General features: G+C 36.8%; 1 protein-coding gene across 2 annotated transcripts in view; it reads left to right on the forward strand.

Moving 5' to 3' along the window:
- The window catches only part of LOC148649506 (von Willebrand factor D and EGF domain-containing protein), a 75211-nt gene that overhangs the window by 6499 nt on the left and 48422 nt on the right, over window positions 1-20290 (forward strand). For both annotated transcript variants that reach the window (XM_088606297.1, XM_088606298.1), the window contains exons 2-9: window positions 7619-7803; window positions 8810-9038; window positions 12778-12843; window positions 13259-13491; window positions 15541-15630; window positions 15893-16034; window positions 16827-17044; window positions 17664-17737. In XM_088606297.1, coding sequence (XP_088462423.1) covers window positions 7619-7803; window positions 8810-9038; window positions 12778-12843; window positions 13259-13491; window positions 15541-15630; window positions 15893-16034; window positions 16827-17044; window positions 17664-17737 — 1237 coding nt within the window. The remainder of the gene's footprint in view (window positions 1-7618; window positions 7804-8809; window positions 9039-12777; window positions 12844-13258; window positions 13492-15540; window positions 15631-15892; window positions 16035-16826; window positions 17045-17663; window positions 17738-20290) is intronic.

The raw sequence follows: 20290 nt of genomic DNA on the forward strand, positions 1-20290 counted from the left end.
ATTGAAGTGTTTATTTTCTGAATTAATGCTCAGGGGTTCTGTATCCCTGTATGCTTTTAACATGATGGATTTCTTGTGATAGTGCTATTGCTATTAACAACAACACAATACACCTCTGGACCAAATTCTTAAAAAGGCACAGAATTTCACATTTTTTAAAATATTTTTTAAATACTTGCTTCCACCTGTGACGTCATTATAGTCATATTTCTGTGAATACATACTGTACCTTTCATGTATTTTTTTATCAGGAACTAAATGCTTGCTTTCATCAGGTAGAGAAACATGCCATGAAGGACCCCCAGCAGGTACCTGCGCTGGTACTGTAATAGTGCCTCTGATGCAGTGCTCGGTGCAGTCTGCCCTACACCGCTTCAATACAAGACAGCTCATTATGGTTCCATTCTGTTCAACATATGCACTATACTTTGTGTCTTCATCACCTCCCCTCAGCTGAAACCAGAGATTTGCCATTGTCTAGATTCAATTTAAAAACAGCATAATCTTCGTGTTTTATACAAGTAAGGAAGTTAGACATCTCAGTGTGGGAAGAACTGTAAATATTGTATTTTATTTTCAGTATTCAAATCAATCTTGACAGGTTTTCATCAACTGCCGTCTATTGTTCTTACTTATACAGGGCACCAGTTCCAGATAGTGTTGAAAGGACATGTCCATGAGATGGCTGTCCCTCCAATGCCACTCATATAAACTGGAAAAGCAGCAATTGCAGGTACTTCTGTTGATTCAGATGAGAGAGAGCTAACAGAAAGCAGCCTTAAATGACAAGCCCTGCTGTTCTGGCTTTCTGAATAAACAGGAGATAAAAAGGTCAAGCATGTCCCACAATTAGATGATTCATAAATCTGTCATTTTTCTTATCAGAAAAATATGCCCCAATCCTATAAAATCTCTACAATATGCTGGTAATTCTATTCCAGAACTATTAATAAATATTTATTATGTTTAGGAAAAAATATTATTGTGCGAATTATATTATTATATAATTTATATTATTTATCAAAATGTTGAAAAATCTTTTGAGTACGTATCCATGTCATGGAGTCCAACTTATTAATAATTTTCCACAAACTGTAAATATGAGTTTTTTAAACAATTTTTAGTTGTTGTTAATGATGGAACTGATCTCCACAGCATTTATTTTAAAAGACTTGTGATTTAAGACATTACCCATTTTCCAGCTGTTTTGATGATTGAAAGTCTTTAAAACATTTCCTCATAGCTTACCTCTGGCTTGCTTGAATCCCGGATCTCAGCTTGATTGAATTAACCTTGATTCAGAGCCTTCATGTGTTTATATCAAAACTGGATGTAAATAGGTTATTGTATGTTTTATAAACATTTTATACTTCCAAATTAATGTTGGTGGGATCATATCTAAGTGACATTGGCAGGACAGTTATTTTCCAGGGGACTTTATGTTAATTTTGTTTTGTTAAAATACCTTGGAAACTTTAGAAAACGAGACAATTCTGCTTCATACTGTAGAAAGTTTTGTAGCATGGATGAGACAAAAACAAAATCAGTATTTCAGTTTCAGTTTTAATTAGTAACGTAGTCATCGAATTTAATGTCTCAAGTATTTAAATGCATCAAGGAACATTCGATGAAAAGTTTATTAAAATAAAATATTGGAAACATATAAGAACACTTTTGACCAAGTCAGATGGGAAATAATGTTTGAAATTCCACAAGTTAAGTAATGGAGCACTAAATATTCAACGTTGCTGAATTACACGTAACTTGCAATTTTGGATTAATTTGACAAAATACAACAGACTGCTCCGGGCCTGTAGTTACATGGTAATGTTTTTGGCAGGAAGAAACATCTTGTAGAATTTTTTGCATCCTGCAACACAATGTAGCTGTAAGAACATGCAGGATCACTTTGGATCAAGTAATTTTTTGTTTCTGAATTGCGGATTAGTACCCAATTACTGCACATTGTTCTCATCCGAAGTGTATACCGTTTGTAGTAACTTCTGTTTTATATAGTATACTTCTGTGTTACTCTCTTCCTGTGTTTCTGACAGCAGTGGTCTGGCCGTGCCTAATGACAGACCTGTTGTGCGCTGGTCACGTAGCTACAAAGTTTTAGAAACATGCACTTTCACAATATTTATTTAATCAGTTTTTCCTCTGAAGTCAGACTGCCAAAATGTTTTCTAATGTATTAATATGTTTTAATTTAAAAATACAGTATGATTTCTTCCTTCTTTATTCCTATATTCTTTGCATTGTTTTTTTTTCAGTTGCAGGAATTTATGCCAGTGCATTTGTGTATGGCCTATCTTTGCATTTTATAAAGGAAAAAAGCATATCTGGGACATGGAAATCTGTGTCTAAAGGTTCTTATATTAGTGAAAGAATCTGGATTCTGGATTACATCATCCAGTTCTAATGTGTGGTTCATGTCTGTTGCTTTCTGTCAGTTGCTCTTGTCTCATATTGCTGTGAGCCATTCTCCTCTATGATGTTGAGCTTGTAGCACCGACAGGTGCTCAGCCCCTTCCCACAGGCTCCAGTCGAGTGCACCAAGTGCACTGAGGAGCTGCAGAAACAGCAGAGCCTTAGAGGAACTTTAAATAATTACTGTCTTGTCATATATAGATTTGTGTCTTGGCATCCATTAAACATGAAGTGCAAACATATCATATAGGTTCAACAATAAAAATAAATCATATCCCAGAGAACAAAAGCACAGAAATGCTTTTTAAAGAAAAATAATTTCCTTGTGGAACTTTTAGTAGTATAGAGTTGTGTTTCACTGTTGTAATGGTAAATTCAGATTACCATTCAGATTGTAATGTGCAATTACAGATCCACATTAAATAGCATTTAGCAAGTATTCAAGGGGACTGTGGTTACTAGAGAGTATTATTTTTCTACAGTTTCTTGATCTGTCTGATCTGTGATTATTTGTGACAAGGTTCTACAAAGTTGGCAAACTGTATCCTCTGAAAAGTAAGCGACGTTATAAGGCTCGGTTTTATTCTCGCCAATCCACAACCTCTTAAACTGTGTACAAACTGTTTGCACTATCACATCATAGATTCATATCTGCCCCAGATTCTGCACTGAAACCTCACCAGTTGAAATATAAGAGCAATGACAAGTCACACCTCTCACCACCAGGGTTTAGAATATTTTGTCAACATATGAAAAGTAATTAACACTTCTTGTGGAATTCTGTTTTTCTTCTAACTCATATTGCATATCACCCATACATCCATATTCTGTATAATAAGCAAATCACAAGGGATTATACGGGCACAAGAAGCATTCTTAATGAGAATTCATTCATTAGTGAGATAAATAAACTACCACAATCTGTTCCAAATGTTTTGAAATTCCACTGTGATATCATGGCTAAATACTTAAACATCATCCCTCTCATTTTGGCAGTTTTCATGAGGGGAAGTACAATTCAGTACTGTACATGTTGTCAAATTATGGGTCCTGATATAAGGCACATTTAGTAGGTACTGTACAGTAGATAATACCTGAACTACTGTAGCTTTTAAAGCAAAATGAAACAAAAGTACTTGTTATGATTCTCATGGGATATTTCAAAGACTACTTGGAGTGTTGAATCCGGGAAGGTATTTTAATGTGCGATTAGAATATGTAGATAGGGGGTCTTGAGTTGATGATTACTAGTTAGAAGCTTACTGTTTAAAAAGTTTAAAGCTTGTATTGTGGTTCCCTCTTTCCTGTGCCTTGGCACACGATCACAAGCGGCAAGACAAATGGCCTCCAACTACCTTGTTACTGCACTACATCAGTGGATAACAGGACAGCAGCATCTAATGTCTTGGAAATCTGTTTGATTATACAATAGAATTCCCTGAAGACTAGCTGAATTATGTATAAAGGTAACTCCTGACTGAGGCCAATGATTTTGAGTAAAAGGTGTTCGGCCCAGTATTTTGACATACACTTCTAGAGGAAGTGACAAGCAAGAAAGGCTTTTGTCTGTAAAATCAGGTTTCTATTTTTGGTCTTATTCCTTCAGTGAGTCTCATAAGGAAAACGTCATACACCACTGCCTATGGTGACCTTTGCTGAGAGCAGCTTCAGGGAAGAAGGGGTTATCTGTATGTATTGTACTGTTCAACAGCTCATTCCAGAGTCCTCCTTCTCAGTGTTGACTTCATCATCGTCTCTGCCTGAATGGAACTAATGACAGTTGGCAGAGTTTAACTTCATGCTTCCGCAGTCTTTGTGCTTATTAGCATTTTTTAATCTGTGGTTTATTTTCCAAGTCTCTATTTTTATCACACATTTGAATCCAGCAAAAGTTAAGACACTCGATGAGTTAATTTTAGAAAATAATTAGAATAATTTGAGAAGATAGAATTCTACTTCAGAGTGTTTCTAAAAATAGCAATAAAAGATTGTGTGCCGGGGTGTTCAGATTGTAACTGTAGAATTAGCGGTTGCAGCTTTCTTTGAAGAGAAAGGTATTTTCAAGATTTAAAAACTATTTTTAGTGTTACATTTCACAATTGATACACAGTCAAATAAATTGGATATTTATTACTCCTGTCTGTACTAGAAAATAACTTATTGTTTCATATGTTTTAGTAAAAAAAATATTTGTTTAATAATGTAAAAGCCCCTCTTATATTTTTTGTGTTTGTCCTGCTAGGAGCTAGGAGCTTTCTTATGAGACATTGCTGTGCTGAGAGATGTTTCCATGTGGGAAGACTTCCTGTGTTGTTCTTTTGGAATTTCTGCTGGCTCTTCACTCAGTTCATCCACACATTGAGGAGTCAGAACTAGGTGGAAAACCAGGGAACTGTATTCCTTAAATCTCTCTTATTTTGGCCCTTGAAGCAACACACTTTCAATTCACCCTCTGTTTCCTGAAAAAATTATTATAGAACAGACACACACTCATCTCCATTCCTCTTCATGTTGCCTCTGCTGCTGTTGTTAATGATACTATTTGTTCATCAGAACCCATTATCTCAGCATTTCTGTTACTGTGGGTTTCATTTTTCTATCACAAGAACAGCAAGGCAAATTCTTTTAGCAATAATGTACAGTATGTTTTGTTTAGCTCAGATGAACTAGGTTCAGATGTTTAGATACACCAAAATTATTAAAATAGGGAAATAGTTTCTGTTCAAGTCCTACATTTATTCCCCTATGCAAATAGAGAGGAAATTAAAACATTTTGTTTAATTTTAGTAGCTGTTGTCTTTGTATTACCATATACTGAATGATATTAACTCAGTTAAACGCAGGGTTTCAGATCCCTGGAGCAATATTTTGTTAATAATTGTAACAAAGTGTTTCATAATCATTTTAGAAGTATTGTTAAACAAATAGGCAATAACAGAACAGATAATATATTAGATTAAAGATCAAATGGTACCTTTAACACAAACGTAAAGAAATTATGTTGTATCTTCAGAGATGACTGATTTTAAAACCTTTTTACACTGATTTAATCAAAAGAATAACAATCCCATTAAGGCTATTAAGAATGAGCAATAAAACTGTTTTTCATTAAGAAGAACAGAATGGTTGGGAAGTCAGCTCTCTTTCAGTGATCATGGAATGAAGATGCAAGATGCTTTGTCATTATAGGCAATTTATAAACATAATGGTCTTCCTTTTTAATGTCTTTACTGTAGGGATGTGCCATTGTGTGTGTGAACATTATACACATCTAGGTATCTACACATGTAGGGTACAATTTTAACATTTCACACTAAAGATTTACAGCGTTATATGCACTCTTGCATGTCTTTTTTCTGCAGTTGCATATTAAATGTTTATAATGTTTAGTTTGTCATATTCTGCCGCTCTCTGTTTTAGTTCTGAATAAGTGACACAGGTTGCTCATTCCCAGGATTTCACTGTGAATCATTGTAGTGTGTTTTGAATTGTTTTCCAGATTAAAGCTAAAGTTCTGTATTAAAGAACACAGTTAAAAAAACATGATATACACTGTAACCAAACTTTATTTTACTATTCAATGGCAGTTAGCTGTAGGAGTATGTCAGCAGCTTTTATAATTTTATTTGAAGTTTGACATTTTATTTGGAAAACATACATTTTCTATAACCTGCTGGTACAGTATATATTCACTTTTTTCAGTGAATAATTGCATTTAGCAATTTACATTACCAGCTTGAAAAATGATCACATTAGGGCAGTTTGGCATGAGCGATTTTGAAGGATGTAGCCGAGAGTTGAGAGATCACAGGTGCCGTCTAACAGATGAGTCTCATGCAGGTGCTGAAAGGAGGTCAAGGTCTGAGCAGTTCTGATTTCTGACGGTAGATATTTGACCCCTGAGTGGCACTGGTGGGGAATGGATGTACTGTGGAAGAGTGAGAGGGTGAGAGGGAGTGCAGGGAAAGAGAAAGACAAGACAGACTGACTGAGAAAATGGTAGGAGATATCTAGGATCTTGATGTGGACAGGACAGAGGAAAACAAGAGACAAGCAAGGAAGACAAGGCAGGGTCATCATAGATAGTATCATTAGGGGTCCAGTAAAGAGTAGGGTTCAATAGTCTGGGTGGAAGAGTACCAGGGCCTGCATTAGGAGTTGTGTAGAATAGCTGGTAGGGAAGGGCTGGCTTCTGGGAATGTGGCTCAGGAAGAAGTGGCTGGATCATGCCGTAGTAGAAATGTGCTGGAACTGGGGGAGAAAGAAGTCAGGAGAGAGGAATACAAACAGAGAGATGTCCACAGAGGGGAGCAAAGAGGAAGTTCAGTATACAAATGCAGTTCAATGATGTGTGCCCTTGAAGCAGTATGACATTTCTGGAGACAATTATATACAATATGACAATCTGTTTATGCAGATTTTTGTTTTGGATGTAACATTATTTTCCTTTTTTTTGAAAGCTATATCAGTATATGCGAATGTAGTATGAAATAAACCCAGCAGGAACGGTTTAACATGTGAACTTCACTGAATTTAGAGCACTGCCAGCCAGACTACAGTACATAACAGCGTGAGGCTGAATCTAGGTGTACTTCCTGTAGAGAAAACATGTGATTGATTGTTTTTTGAATCATTACAGATGCATAAACGTATAAAGGCACACTCAACAGACTTTACAGATATTATATTCAAGTACAATCAGCATTTCTGAACCAAACATTTTACCCCTGTTAATCCACAAGATTGTTTATTCAGGCACTAAAACACATGTATTGTACAATATATTCAATTACAATAGTAAAAAGTCTTAATCCTGTTCTGCTTATTATTTTTTTTTAAGATAAAGTTGTAGGAATGTTGTGACTGTTTTTAAACTTCACGTGTGGTTAACAATTAGTAAAATAAAAGTTCCCTACAATGTTTATCAGAGCAGAACTGTTTTTTTTCTGTAAATATTAAAATTGATTTATAAAATAGCACTGATTTTCTCTTAAGAGCAAAATATAAACCTCCCACAAGTACCTCTTGAAATGAGAAAAGAGGAGTGTGCGAGACCATTAATCAAAACCAAGCTTGAGTTAACGAATCATTTCTACAAAAAGCAATAATTTCACGAAACGATGTCCTTATTTAGAGAAGGCCCGTGATTGCAGTTTTAACCGAGTGTTTTCTATGGTTTGCACTTCAGCTCCAGAGTGTTACCCAAGTGGCCATCAGGTCTTGGAGAACCCCTACCGCAGCGTCAGCTTTGATTCCGTTCAGCTCCAGCGCACTGCGATCCAGGACCTGATCTGTGACCACTCTCTGTCAGCTGGGTGGTACCGTTTCATGATCGATAAGAGGCCGGCAGAGATGCCAACTACATGTGTAGAAGTAAGTTCAGAATCCCAAGACGTTTTCCAGAAGAGATGTGCAGAAGTCCAAGGTGTCAATCTGTCCTTGAAACTCCATTCAGCAGCAAAGGCCCACCATGGCCTCCTGTCATTGTTTTCTGCTTATTAGGCTATTTAATCCCCAATTATTTAATTATTTAATTGGAATTCCATAGATAGGCACACTCCACACTTTTACAGAATACCATTATTGTCTTGCATCATTTTGGCCAGTCACTGTATCTGCCTTAATTAGGCCCCTAGACCTGCTGGAGGGTTTTTTAAATGAAATAAATCATTTAATAGTGTTCAGAAATTTTTAATGCTTGGAAAGTACAGTTCACTCCAGGACTTTGTCTGTCATCTCGGTTAAACTTAAAGGCCTGTTATGATTGTGGAAACCTACATCACCTACCTAACCAATCACTCAAATGCTTGAGGCGAGGGGGGGTTTAGTGTTAAAAACCAATGTTGTCCAAAAATAGAGGATGTTAGAAAGGTACCTTAGGACAATATATGTGCATATTTAAACTTGAAGGAATCGCTGATTTATTTTCTTTGAGAAACTGGATTCCCTCTAGAGAATTTCTAGATATAGAGTGTGGTCTTGGAGTAACTTTGAGGTGAGGAAGTCTCAGATTTTGTGTCTGGCTTATGAATAAATTACTCAGTAATGCATTATAGTGTGATCACTGTTGGGGTTTAAATCTTTCCAGTGACTGCACTTTGCTGATGGTTAAAATGAAAATACACTTCTCAAAAAGAGCCATGACCTGAAGTGGTCTGATATATAATGAGCAGCTTACACAGTCATTCTGTGCTGCTTTTTAACTACATAAAACTGGTGTGGTAAGAAGTGTTAATGTGATTGTTAATTATGAAATAACTTTTGATCATTTGTATTTTCCACTGTCTGTTAGCTTGCCTTCTGCCTGACGTTTTTGAAAGGATTAATAAACTTGGTTATTAGTAGAAAGGTGTGGAATGGAGTATTCTCTTCTTCTCAGATGAACAAGTGTGGGACACAGGCACCTGTGTGGCTTTCAGCCCAGGAAGCTTCCCTGCCTCGCCGAGGGGAAGTGAAACAGCTGTCTGCCTGTGGCACCTGGCAGTTTTTTCTGGGGAGCAAGAAAGACTGTTGTCTGTTCAGAATCCCGGTGTCGGTCCGAAACTGTGGGGATTTCTTTGTTTACTATTTACAGCCAACTCAAGGATGCATGGGTTACTGCGCTAAAGGTAAGGCCATTCAACCTGATGAGACACTAGACATTTTATATTCGAGTGGTTAGAACTAACTTTCTACTATCTGCTTAGAATGGAATGCAAAGTAAATTTTTCCTTTGATTTTTTTCATTTGATACCTATTTGAAATACTGTATAACATAATCACATAAAAAAAACACATACAAATGTAAACACCACAGGCACTATAGTTAAAACATGCAAACATTTAAAACTCCTCAGGGAGCAGTGTAAGCACATGAGTCAGAAAATAACCACCATCCTTTTGGCTTATTCTGTTCTTATTCACAACACAATTGCTTTCAAGACCAGGTGTGACAGTGTGGGAAAGTTGTAGAGGCACGTTTATTAACCATATTAAGAACTGAACTCCACAATTGCAAAAAACAACATTTGCATGTAATAGTCGAATATCCTAGGAAAGTTTTATACTTTATTTCATTTTCATATTCGATTAATTTGCACTCCAATATTCTTTTTCCTTGTTCTCAAATATACATTTTGTATGTATAAAAGCACAATCAGTAAAAGTGTTTTGTGTATGTCTTAGGGAATTAAATAGAATTACATACAGTACCTGAAAGACACCCAACAGTGTTAATATTTATGAACTGAGATGCTGTGGCGGCCTTCGTTACCAGATTTATAATTTCCAAGTGGCTGTCATTAACAGAAGGACAGAAAATGTTTTCTGACAGGTGCGAAGATCCTTAAGACGGTGTAGCTGATTTGAAAGGAAGAAAAGGGCAGTTACATACTGTAAAACTGAACTGCTGATTTCCTAATATAAAATTGCAAGTACCATGATACTGGAATCATCTTCAGAACACAGAGATTAGACAAAGATTATTAAACATTTAATGCAACACAAAGCATAACTAGTGCATTGTCCCTTTATGTATAAGACACAATTGGATTTGAAGAAGCTATACTACTTAAAGTGAAAGCTTCTGAGGCATCCCTAGGAGTGGGATATAAACTTTTGTTTAAAGCATTATTTCATAATCTTACAAATCTCAACCTTTTTTATGCAAGCAGCAACACTAATGGACTCGCACAGAGGATACTATATAGTGTATTTAGATTTTAAGAAGATTTTTGATGAAGGGGGTAGTGAAAATGTTCACATTGAGAACTGGTTAATAGAAAATGGCGAAAACAGAGAAGGGGTGAAGACTTTGTAGAGTACAGTAATTATTAGTGAAGTACCACAGGAGTCTGTACTAGGACCACTCTTCCTGATTTATATCGGCAGTCTAGATTCTGGTATAGTTAGCTTATACCAAAATATGAAGATTTGCAAATACTATAGAATCATAAAATGAAATTCAAAAGGATTTAGAAAAAATCTAGACTGGGCAAACAGCTGGCAGATAACATTTTATGTAGACAAGTGCAGTGTATTATATGCAGATAGCAATGCAAGAAGGTAAAGATATGAGGCATCAATATAGTTTGGGAAACACTGATATTGGGAGAGAAAACTTGTGTAGAAAAATTGTGCATACTGGCACATTCTTCTAGACAATATGGGAAAGCAATGAAAAGAAATGTTAGGATTTGTAGAGTAAAACATACAATTTATATCAAGAGATGTTGTGTTGAAACTGGACAAGTGCAATGGAGCACCTGTCTCTCTGAGTGGTCTTTTTTGATTTAGTGGTCTAGGGAGCAGCTTAAAGGTTATGCTATGGATGATTTAAAGAGAAAGTGGTCTGTTTGAACGCAAGTTGAGTGCAGGTGTTTGTTTGAGGTGATGACAGAGTGATCTACTGCAGCTGGTTTTAATAAAAGTTCTCTTTAAACATTTTAAAGAAACCTTGGGTTAGATCATTGTTCATTCAGCCTTTGGTAAGGAGTTGGTTTATATTAGAGAAATGTATTTGGAGAAGCACATTTCACTTTCCCTGGGTAGACTCCATGGTTTGGAGTGATAGTAATTTCCTTTATGTTACTGCTGGTGGTAGACTGGTGTTTCCAGTATAGTTTGTTCTTTTAGGAGGGAAGTCTAAGATGGTGAGAAGCAAGGTTCACTCTCTCAGGGAACGCTAAGAAGTTAGGAGTGTTGGTATGTTGTCGTGTCCCAGGGGAAGATAGACATCGGTGCACTGGTCTATCATCAGTCTAGAAAACAGCAACCGGGTGCTTTTTGGTGCTTAACGCATGTCCTGCACTAAGAGGATCAAGGAAATCAACCTTTTTTAGTTTAAAACAGATAATACAAGAGGTTTTGATACATTTATTCAAAATAATGAAAGGCATTGACAAAGTCAACACAATAGACTTTAAATCAAAACAGTGTGTTAAAAACTGAGTACAGTTTTAGTTATGTCTGACACTTAAAATTTCAAAATGTTGAAAGAGAAATTGCTGCTATACTGAGTGTAACAGCACAGAAACATTAAATTTTTTAAATCATGAATAATTATATACTGTAATTACAACATTTTGTGTTAAGTTTAAAATAAAACAACTCTTTTGTCACTCTAGTGTGACAGTATAGAGGACATACTAGCTGCCTCTACTAATATTGTGTATGAAAAGTAAAACTATAGAAATATAGTTAAAAATATATAATATATAATAATTTGTTCTGCCTTACTTTATCAACTGCCAGTTTTCCTCTCTCTCTCACACCTAAAGAAGGCTCCACAGCCAATGAAATAAACCCTTACTTGTTCCTTTGCAGCCTACGCATGCAAATGCAGCTCCCTACTTCATTTTAAAAATGTAGAACTGTTCAGGCAATAGATGTAACCAGAAGAATGATTACACTTGATTGATCATGAGAATCATTTCATCCCGTGAGCTACAGAAACCTGCCATGTGACTTTCCCGTCAGCTCCACAGCCCAGAAGGAGGGGATCCCAGATCACAGGGATCAGTCACTGGCGAACACTGGAGACAAGCAGGCATCTTGTCTTTACAGACAAGCTTAACAGATGACTCTGCATTGGAATGTACAGACATACAATAAACTAATGTACAGACAATAAGTTTCCCTGGGTCAGAATCAAAGTCATGAAGGTACTAAAGAATAATGAATTTAACTTCGGCTTCCATAATGGGACTGAAACAAGAAGCACTTTACAAATTCACAAAGGAATTCTAAAATGATAGCAATTTCACTATGCATATACTGTAATATCACCTGCAATTTTCATTGCTCGCCTTGTTGTGCAGTGTGTTAAGGAATGCAGAAAATGGAAAATTCACATTCATCAGACACTGTAGAATTCTGCTAACAATTTTAACAGGTTCATACTCATGTTCAAAATACTATTGCAACTGGTTAGAAAAAAGCATGTATTATGTACAGCCAAAGCAGAGATTTAATAAAATGTGGAATTAATTTGAGTCTGTTATTTTAATCTGAGTTTACCCCCCAGCCTGCTGTACTGTCCTGCAATATTCTGTCAGCAGAGAGCAGGGAAAGTGTGTCTGCTCATTAGCAGAAAATGCTTAATAGTTTATTGTAGGAGCCAGATTTGTTTGGACATCACATCCTATTCATCTTATACTGAAGGTTCACCGCCTGGGTGTGTATAACATCAGGATATGGTTGCTTTATGTGTAAGGTATAAAAAATGTTTTGAAATGTTGCTGTTATTAAAAAAAAAACAGTGTACCTGAAAACAATGAATCTCTTCTTATTTTACCAACATTAAAGATGACATATTTTCAGTTCTAAGATAAGGAAGTATCTTGAATGTATTATTATTATTGTCTTTAGTGGTAACTGAATTAAAACCCAAAGGATGCCTTGCCAGCGAGGTGGAGGTTAACGGCATATGTCAAGGTAAAACAGCAAATCTTTATTCCCTGTTCTTTCCCATTCACTCCAAGTTCACTTTTGTAATAGGGATTTATTTTCAGTAAAGCACATGTGGATGCTTAATGCAAAGCACCCAAGAAATGCCTGTTTTGTAGTTCATGTACTGTATATCTGTCGAATTAATGGTAAATATTGTTTGCACAGGTTTTAGAAGATAAGTTAAAAGTAATCTTGGAGTGTCTGACAAAAACTTATTAGGTCATGTTTTCAAAACACTTAGGTTGGTTCTTATGGGGATTTTAAGCTCTTGAGTATTTCAAATACTAGGACCCCTTTGATTTTATCAGAGCTGTAAAATAATGTATCTATCATGATTTCATTTGCAGTGAGTTTTGTTTTCATGCCTCAATAGTTCACGCACACTGTTTTCATTTTATAGAAAGACTTGCAGCCATACCTTTGAAGCCAGCCATTACCCCCGAGCTAATGGGCAACACTGTTCACCTGAAATGTACCTATGAAAGTGTGATACACGCTTCGCCCCTGGCCTACCTGGTGACCTGGTCACGGCACCTGTCTCTAAATAGGAAGGAGGAAATCAGAAGAGACTCATCCCTGCAGACGTTCTCCCTTGTTGAGATGGATGGAGTGTATTTTAAACTTGGGGACACGGTATGCTCAAACATTCTGAAGGAGTGAGATATAGTACAGGGCAGACTGGTTATGGCTTTCATTAGCCTTCACGATTTACAGATCTACAGGTATATTAAACGAAAGAGTACACAAAACTTAAAAAGTGACAAGTTGGGTCAAGTAAAAGGTACTTATGTTTCCTTAAATTCAATGAGATTATAGGTTCTTCAGGTTTATGACTTGTTTTCTTTTGGTGTGAGTAATTTAACATTTTAAATGTGAGTATTATTAATTTGGTGAAACTTAATACAGTATTTGTCTCAGTGGCTTTAGCTACATATTGCTAGTCTTTGTGTTAAATTCATAGTCTTCAGTTTCATATTTCTCCACTTTTTAAGAATCAACAAGCAAGCAACAATACCAGCTATCACGTAGTGGAAAAAAGTGAAAAACATTGTTTTTCTTATTTGAAGAGATTCACGTGGATTTCTTTTGAAGACAGAAAAAGTCAAATGAGCGTATTTCATAGTGCAGCCAAAGCTTTCGAAATGTTTTTGATATTTAATTCTAGTAAATCTTTGATCACCAGCAACCTTCAAGGTTTTATAATAATGCAGTGCTGCAGATACCTTTAGAATTTGCTGTCTTTGCAAAGTGTGCCAACAATACCAAGTTCACATTTTTGTTTACATGCAAGTGTGTTTTTGCAAACGAAAGGGAGATTCAGAGTATATACAGTATACAGTATATGAGAATACAGTATATACTGTGTGGTAACTGGAGTACTGGACACTGTGATGATTGGGGTTCTGTACACTGTGTGTATTGACAAGAGTACTCTATTTGGGGATACCATATTCTGTATGTGGTGACAGCAGTACCGCATGTAGTAATATACAGTGTATTGTATGTGATGACATGACTGACAGCTCACAATAATGGTAAAACGCCCGTTATATCTTGCAAGTACCTGTGGGTCTGACTTTTTCATACTTATCTGTTAAACCTCAGCATATAGAAAATCAGTAATCATGAGTAAAAAATTTCCACTGTCCCTTTAGAAAATACTACACCTTGTTCATCTGGAAATAATTGACATTAGTCTCTTTGAATTAATTTAATATGATTATGCAAGTCATAGACTTCAGAGACTAACATGAAAATATGTCTAATAACACAGGGGTAAAGATTAAAAATGTACTTTCGTGGTACTGTATTACATCTGTTATTTTTTAGTTAAAGTTAATACAAAGTATTACACAGTACAGAATATTCACCAAGAGACATCCTGATACAGCTGGGTCCTACAGAGTCTGGCCAGGGTAGGGTGCTTTTGGTGACCCCTGTGTTTCTAGAAGGTGCGTGTGTCTGTGGGTTCTCCCCCTCTCAGTGTTGTACGGGAGTCATTATCAGAAAGACAAGTCTTAAACAGCTGGCAAATAAGAAAACAAATATCTGATGACTCCCAGCAAAAAATGAGATGGTCCCATTGTTCTATTGTTTCATGAAACAATTTACTACTGACTTATGAAAATGTAAATGTGACAGGACTATCACTAATGTACACACACATTGCTGTGTGCATGTCAGATTTCTGCACAATGTATACGTAATTCTTTATTAATAACTAGGCTCATCTCTTAGGGCTGGATCATATCTACTGTATGAGTTGCCATGCATGTCAATGAATCAAGTCAAGCATAGAGTGTTTAGTTTGGAGTGAAGTGCAACTTTGTTAGCTTGTGCTCCATCAAATGTAAAATACATTTCAGAGTAGGAATCGCAGCCTGCAGTTAGTGTATTAGGACATATCGTACTCTGAATGATTTAATGTAACTTACTTATTACAGTATATACTGTAGCTCAGAACACCACAGGTGCAGTATCTGCTACAGAAATGCAGTTGAGTAAATATATAAAAAGATATTAACATGTTTCTTAATTTATATTAAACTAATTTTTAGTTTTATATAAAAAACAAAAGCATATTATTATTTCTCCAGATATTGTTAGACAAGCTTGGCTTATGTCTTGGATTGGGATTTCGAACATCTGTGTAGTTAATAAAATGTCTGCATTCATTCATAGATTTCCTGTAGTGTCTCCAGATTTTTAAGAGATCATCCTGAAATGCAATCTCTACCCCGAGAAAGTGATGTGTTCTTTGCTGGGATTAAGGTATGTATGAAGTATTATTATATATATAATATAATGTTATACATTAGTGTTATTGTTATAAATTGTGATCGTAAATAAATATTTTAAAGCATTTGCCTTTCAATTTCATGGATCTACGGCTTCACATGGGATTTCTGTGTCTGTACCTTGATGTGTACTGCACGAATATAGGACTGTTTTTAAATTAACTGTGCTTAAAAATCTAGGATGTCCATTCCTGTTTGTAAATATGCATTATGTCGATTTTTTCTTCTGTCCCTAGTTTGTGCCGGAGTCTTTGCAGATTGCGGAGGACAGTCGGGAGCACCTGGTGACGATTCACAGCACTGTGCCCATCCCCTGTCCCACCAGCAGGGGGCCCCTGGAGTGCCGAGTCAGACTCCACCTGAGCACAGACGGTTCAGGTCGGGTTTCCATCATGCGATCAGTCTCTGTGTGGCCAAGTGTGAATGGGCTTTTATATTGGACTTTATTTTTAATAAGAAGCATGGGAAAAGGATGGAAACTGAAAAAAGAATTCTCACAGAACTGTTTTTAGTTTTTAGTTTGTACTTTACTTTTGGGCGGAACGGTGGCACTGCGGATCTGCGCCTGTGGCTGGGAGGTTGCCAGTTCAAATCTCGTAGCCAGCAGAGGAATCCTATTCCGTTGGGCCCCTGAGCAAGGCCCTTAACCCCAGTTGCTCCCGGGGCACCCTTAATAAATGGCTGTCCGTGCACTCTGACCCCAAGCTTCTCTCCCTGTCTGTGTGTCTCATGGAGAGCAAGCTGGGATATGCGAAAAGACAAATTCCTAATGCAAGAAATTGTATATGGCTAATAAAGTGATCTTATCTCATCTCTTATGCATGTGTTACTTTAACAAATATCTAAATTTGTTTTGTAAGTGAAAAAATACTTTTCACTACCTCTTCTTTGGTTTTAAAATTGGTTCATAGTAAAATTGGCAGTGAGGCTTTATGATAACTGTAAATTGCATGCGTTCTTATTTTTATCATCTTTAAAAAATCATTCTGGTGCTTTTTACAGCTGTTATACTGAGTGCAAAACTATTCAACAAGTTGCCAAGCACACCACAAGACCGTGACGCGGATTTGTTCTTGTGAGCCCTCACAACTGGAGCTGGGGTTCCTGCAGGGTAGGTTGCCTTCAGCTGTTTTGTGTCTCTTAACAAGGTCTGTGCTGCTGATGTTTCAGACAGCCTGGGTCTGGAAGCCCCAAACATTGCTCTCTCAGCGTGCCAGGTGGATCTGGAGCAAACCCCATGTAAGGCCGACAGCTGTGCTCGTGCCTCTCTGCTGCTGACGGCTGTGACAGACTTCACTCGAGACGGGAACTGCGCCAGTCATGTCAGAGCAGAGCCTGACCAGAGAAGTCCCGATCTCTGGAGGAACTACACTCCAAACCCTTTGAAGGTCAAATTACCAGCATTGTCTGGGCTGCTTTTTTGTGGTTTTCCTGTAATGACAGTGTTCCTTTAGGTTTGTGTTCTGTTCATGCAGTTGTTTAGTATGTGATAATGAAGAGAATCATATACTGGGGAAAAGCTGACAGGGAAATACAGCAGGGTGAGTCATGTACTGTACCTGATTTCCCAATGCGTTCTTTACGCCGGTGAAAACCCATTCATTACCACGTAACAAATAGCTGGCACAGATTTAAAAGTGTCTTGTCCTGTGTTACAGCTGTTTAGCACTGCTTAAAAGCTCATTTACTGTGCTTCTGCCAATGTTTTCCCATCACCTGTTTCAATTGAACAAGAACAAACCGCTGTCAACCTCTGATTAATCAGCCCCATTATCTTCCGTGTGTTTCTTATCCTGTAATGAGGAAACACTTCTCTCTGCAACACTAATTGAAAAACACATCCCAGTGCAAGGAATGAAATACGGTACCAAGTCTGAATTACATCCCACCACATGTCAGTTGATCACACCTGTATTTTGTGAAAACATTAAAGCCTTTGAGTAGCCACAGCCTGTCCTTTAATCTTGACAGTGATGTTATGTTAAGCTGTGTTTTTCTCCTTCTCAGGTAATGGTCCAGGACATTCCAACTGGAAATTGCTACTCTTTAACTGATCCCCATATCATTACGTTTGATGGCAGGTAATGTGAGGCTACTGGCTAAAGTATTATAGGCTTTAGATGTATAGGGTTTGTCCACAATATATATGTGTTTGTTTATTTATCGGCTTTCCCTTGAGTGATTGCTTTACTGCAATCGATTTATAATACTAATCACATGAGAATATAATTCACTCTACAGCTGAACTGTCCCCATAAAAATGGATAGAGCTCAGTGGTTTAAAGTAATAAACATCAGAACCTAGAGATTTTCCTTATCGTTAAGTCTATCATTAATAATTCCACCATTAATAATAAGTCCACCATTCTTTGTTTTTTCATAAATAGTACAATAAATCTAAATAAATTTGATCATGTATGTTCCTGAGTCACACCCATGTGAAATTTAAACTTTCACATATCCACCAATAACAAATTGTGAGCCCGCGCCTTGGTTATGGTCTTGGTTATGGTCTCCATTCTGCCCAAATTAATTCCAAAGGTTAGTTTCATAGTCAGGTACAGTATCAGTTTTGACTTCTTCCAGAGCTGCATGTGCCCCCAGAACAAAGCTTTAGGTAATCCATCATTTTGAGTACTAGCCGTGCTCAGTGTTCCCATCCTTCTCCCAGATTTACTGTACATTTGACAGGTTGCCAACTTGGGTTTTGGGTCATTCACTATTTTTACAATTACCTTTTACAATTAATTTTTTCAGGAACACTATGCTAAAATAACTCTTTTAGGGAGGTATTTACTGTGCCTTTCAAAGGTATTCATTCACCCTTTCAACAGATTTGTTGATTGTAAATTATATATACAGTACACATTTTTCTAAAGTGAAACTTTTACATCAAAACCTGAAAGCTCAAACTGAAAACTCCTATGTGTGAAAGAACTTAAATGTCAGTAATAGCTAGAAAGTAAAAAAAAAACTACAATATATTAATTGATTAAGTATTGACCTCCATGAGTGAATATTTGGTGGTGAGACTTTTGGCTACAAGTCTTTGTGGATAAGGTTGTGTCACCTTTGCACAGTGGGATGGTATAATTGGTTCCAATATATTTTTGAAAACTTGCACAAACTGTCAGATGGTTTAGGGATTGTTGATGGATGGACAGCATTTTTTAAGTTTTGCCACAGCTTTTCTATTGGATTCAAAGCCAGGACTTTGACTGGGCTGCTCAAGGTTATTCACATTCTTCCTGTGAAGCCACTCCAGTGTGGATTTGGTCTTGTGCTTTGAGTCATAGTCCTGTTGAACGGTGAATTTTTATCTCTGTTTTAGGTATGTAGCGCACTAAAGATTTGCCTGTACTTTGCTCCTTCTGTTTTGCCTTTACTTTGCTTCCCAGTCCCTTCTGATGTGAAGCAACCACATATTATGCTACTATAATACTGGATTTGATGTTAGCAGATGTTACACTTTGCATTTAGATCCTTACTTTTGGTATGATGTTATTGTATAGTAACCTGAATATAAAGAGTAAAGGAGAAATGGCCAGAATGGTTTATATTCCTAGCAAAGTAATTAGTCAAACACAGAAACAGCTTATTACACTGGAGTTCAAAGGTTAATTCAGCTTATTGTTGTATTCTTCATTCCCATTTCCACCTGCTACCTTTAGGGGGGCAGTTTAGAAAGCCTGTGGTCAAGAAAAATGTCTATAAGATTGTTCGCTCTGCAATAAGTATATTAAACACAGCTACAGTATGTGACTGTTTCCTATATGGAGCTTTCTGATTATGCGTAATGGTAGTATAATATGGGCCTAGCGAGTGTGCACATATGTAAGGTTGTATGTCTAGGACTATTATTTGTTTTTAATGTGTATTTATTTCATGGTGTGTTATTTGTTTTTTGTAGTTTTGTATGGTGACGCCAAAGACAAATTTCTACCCTTTTGGATGGGCGATAAGTTTATTTCTTATATAGGTCACCTTTGTGGAGTAACCGGGATGTTGGTGACTCATTTACTTTTTTTCCTATCTTAGCTGCTGAGCTCCATGGTTCTTTCATAGAGGCCTCCCTAACCAGTTTTTCTTCTTGCCTGGGTGTCTGAATGGTTTGATACACTTCTTAATGATCTTCACCAAGCTCAAAAGGGTGTTCATTATCTTTGAATGTTTTCATATACTGTTCTCCTAACTTTCTCCTGATCTCTGCCTTTCTGCAACTTTACTTCTGAGCTGGTTTGAAAACTCCTTGATCTTCATGGTTGAAGGTTGAGTTCAAGTTTATTGTTACATGTACTGTACCCGAGTACAATGAAATGCTTACTTGCGTGTTTTCCTCACATGACAAATGACATAACAGATGACATAAAATATTACACAACATTGATAAAGAAAATGAATAAGAAATTACATCACAATTCTTTGAGTCAGGAACAGGGTGGTAGCAATAATTTTAACCAGCATTAAGACAGCAGCTTTGTGCAAAATTCAGCAATGGCAGTATTTTCAGTTCAGTGCAAAACAGAGGGGTGTCAGTGGGGGCGGGAGGATTTAAGAGGTGGAGTTTAGGAGATATATGGCTGCGGAGTAGAATCTTTCTTTGAACCTAGAGGTCTGGGCTTTTATACTCCTAC

The sequence above is a fragment of the Lepisosteus platostomus genome, chromosome 14, assembly GCF_059453375.1.
Source record: "Lepisosteus platostomus isolate fLepPlt1 chromosome 14, fLepPlt1.hap1, whole genome shotgun sequence".
In the NCBI taxonomy this organism is placed as follows: domain Eukaryota; kingdom Metazoa; phylum Chordata; class Actinopteri; order Semionotiformes; family Lepisosteidae; genus Lepisosteus; species Lepisosteus platostomus.